General features: G+C 47.7%; 1 protein-coding gene across 1 annotated transcript; it reads right to left on the bottom strand.

Moving 5' to 3' along the window:
* Window positions 1-327: 327 nt before the first annotated feature.
* Window positions 328-1,669, bottom strand: LOC119425969 (homeobox protein Hox-A13a). Its single transcript, XM_037693527.1, has 2 exons — window positions 991-1,669; window positions 328-575 (listed from the first exon to the last, which is right to left on the bottom strand). Exons 1-2 carry the CDS (start codon window positions 1,619-1,621, stop codon window positions 328-330), a joined length of 879 nt encoding a protein of 292 aa, XP_037549455.1. The 5' UTR covers window positions 1,622-1,669.
* Window positions 1,670-3,086: the final 1,417 nt, after the last annotated feature.

Raw genomic sequence — 3,086 nt, forward strand, 5'->3', positions numbered from 1 at the left:
TCTTCAACAGAGGACAGTTTGTTTTTCATGCTTTGAAGAAAGGGGGAAAAAAAGAAAAGTCACACCTAATGCAGCTATAATCTAGTTTTTCTTCTTTTTCCACTTAATATTTAACAAATAAGGAGATGGAGGGTCCGGCCTTCAGGCCCCCGGCACTTTTGTTGCAGAGGCTCAGGGAAAAATTGCCTAAATACATTTGAATAAAGTTCAGTCAGGAAGGAGCACGTTGTCCCAATCCATGTGTCCAAAACGCGTGTGTATCCCCAGTTGATTGTGTCCATAATGAGAATACCAATTATTTAAAAATAACAACATTAAGAATAAAAACTAGCTGATGGTTTTTAATTTGTTGACAACTTTCTTCTCCTTTACGCGTCTGTTCTGAAACCATATGGTGACCTGCCTCTCGGACAGGTTGGTCTGAGCTGATATCCTCCTCCGTTTGTCCTTCGTGATAAATTTATTGGCGGCGTACTCGCGCTCGAGCTCCTTCAGTTGCACCTTGGTGTATGGCACGCGCTTCTTCCTGCCGCGTCGGAACGAGCCGGAGTCTCCTCCAGCGTGAGAAACTGCATCTGACAAACACAATAGATTAAATATATATATATATATTAATGAGATGTTCCAACTTGTAGACTCAGTAAAAACAAACTCAAGTGACGAATTTTTAACTTGCTTTGATACAAAATAAAATATTTGTTGCAATTATTTCCAAACGAACCAATACATTTTGTGCATTTTTTAAATTTCCCAACTAATCAATTTGTCCAAACCGGCTTTCAAATCGAAACAAATCCACTTGCACGCCCTTTACATCGTAATGAATTTATTTGTGGTAAACTCGTGCCGTGATCACAGTTTTGCTCTGCAGGTTCAGGCACTTCCTTCATTCACGTGTTCTGCGCGCTGGAAATGTCGCTGTACTGTACAATGGCGCGCAAAACATGCCAAACAGCTCCGTCCTGTTGAGGCTGCAGCGGCTCAGCCTACCTGGTATGGACGACTTCCACATGTGTCCCAGCTGAGGCTGCTCCTTGGCGCAGTAGACCTGGCTGTTCCAGCCGTTGGGGGCCAGAGTCCACGGTTGGTAGCTCTCCATGGGCAGCAGCGACTCGTGCCTGGCTTCTGACGGCGCGCTGATTGTTGGCACCACGGGCACGTCCAGGTAACTCGGGACAGGCTGGTAGGGGCCAGATGGGTACGTTGAATAAAAGGCAAACTCCTTCGGCCGGGAGGAGAACTCGTCACCAGAGGTGGCCGTGTCCATGTATTTGTCTCCATACGCGCTGGGGGGCTGCGCTCCCTTCATGCTGCTGTGGTGAGACATCCTGCACGGGTAGCCGAAGTAGCTGTAGGGCAGCGAGGCGCCCGTCGGGTTCTGCGCTGCAGAGCAGGGGCTGCACTGCTTCACGGGCTCGTTCACACCGGAGGGGGGCACGTCGCTCGACGAGTAGCCGGACGCCAGAGAGGCGGTGTGCGCCATCAGATTCCGGCACTGGCTCGCGGCGAAGTTGCCACCAGCGAAACCCTCCATGTTCTTGCTCACTTCATCGCTGCTGTCGTAGAGGAACATCACCGACGGGTCGACCCAGCGAGGACGGAGGAGCAGTGACGTTGTCATAGCACGGCATCCAACATCGAAGCTTCTGACTGTTTTTTTAAAAGCCCAGCGAGTGAAAAAAGGAGCGACCGCGGCTTCTCCCGGAGTAAAAGCAGCTCTGACGCGCACAAGAGCGCAGGGGAGGCTTGCGCTCCTATTGGCTGGGGCGGCGTCACGTGGCCAGGCTGGGCAAAGAGGACGGTAAACATCAGCAGATAATTAAATGGAAAATAATGCGGCGAAAGGAAAAGGGGAGGCGGGGGGAGGAGGGGGTGTATGTGGTACCTTTCAAGGGATTTCTCTTTTGTCTTTTTTTTTATTCTACTGATTATTCTTACTGAATATGGCGCAGCCGGAACAAAACAAGCCCTTTCAATCTGTATGTTGAGCCATTTCAAACAAGTGATCGATCATATTCACGTTTGAATTGTTTATAAGAGTTGTATATATCTGCACAATTCAAATCAAAGTCGGCTGTTTGCCACATTCTACAACAACAACAAAAATCTCCTTCATCTCAGTAATCCGGATGGTTCAGTCTTTACACATGGACACCGACCTCTCTTTGTGTTCGAGGCAGACCGGATCAGGGTTTGAACTCGATCAAACACAGAATCAGCTTTTAATCAAACCAACAGCTTAAATATTCATCGGCCTTATTTCCATGTGGAACACGGAGACCGTGCTGGGACATTTTTGCGCAACAGAAAAAGCCCAGACTTGGAATCATTTACCTACGAGGCATCGCAGTAATTCTTCCCAAAACAAATGGCTCTTGATTTATTATCTTTCTACTGGTAAAAACAAATGATTTAGAATCTTCCACACGCTCCACTTCCGACTTGTTTACAACATGCAAAGGCCGGAGAGCAGCTCTGGACTCGGCTGTGTTTTACATGCTGGAGGAGGTGGACGCGGCTGGAGGCCAAGGTCAAGTTGAAAGTCTAGTTGCTGTCTGGCCCTCCAGCCCGTCGCAGACTTTGATGGCCCCCCGTCTGCTCCTGATGGGCCCCCGTCTGCTGGCTCCTGAAAAGAGCGGAAGAGGAGTGAGAATTCCTGTCCCAATGAAAAGCTATTGGAGGGCATTAAGTTTTACTGTCATTTCTTGTTTTTCTCCCACGACAGCTAGTCTGTGCACGCGCCTACCGGCTCAGGATTATATATAGACTGCGTCGTAGTGCGTCCTTTAAATGATCAAATAGAATAATAAAGAATAAAAACACAAAACGTGGTTTGGAATTCTTAAAAATGGCGGCTCTGGCGGAGGTGTTTTATTTGGCACGGATGTGTGAACACGACGTTGGTCTTTGAGGGAGAATGGGGACGGTGCGTGCGTGTGTGCGTGCGTGCGTGTGTGTCTGAACTGAGACTTTTCAGTCACTGACGCAGAGAGAAAGTTTTGGCTCGTTTATGTCTGTATTCATTCAATCATTTATTTAATTATTTATTTATTTTTCAAGGGTCTTGTATTTTTCTTAATAAAAAG

This window comes from Nematolebias whitei, chromosome 19, assembly GCF_014905685.2.
Source record: "Nematolebias whitei isolate Nwh7 chromosome 19, NemWhi1, whole genome shotgun sequence".
NCBI lineage: Eukaryota > Metazoa > Chordata > Actinopteri > Cyprinodontiformes > Rivulidae > Nematolebias > Nematolebias whitei.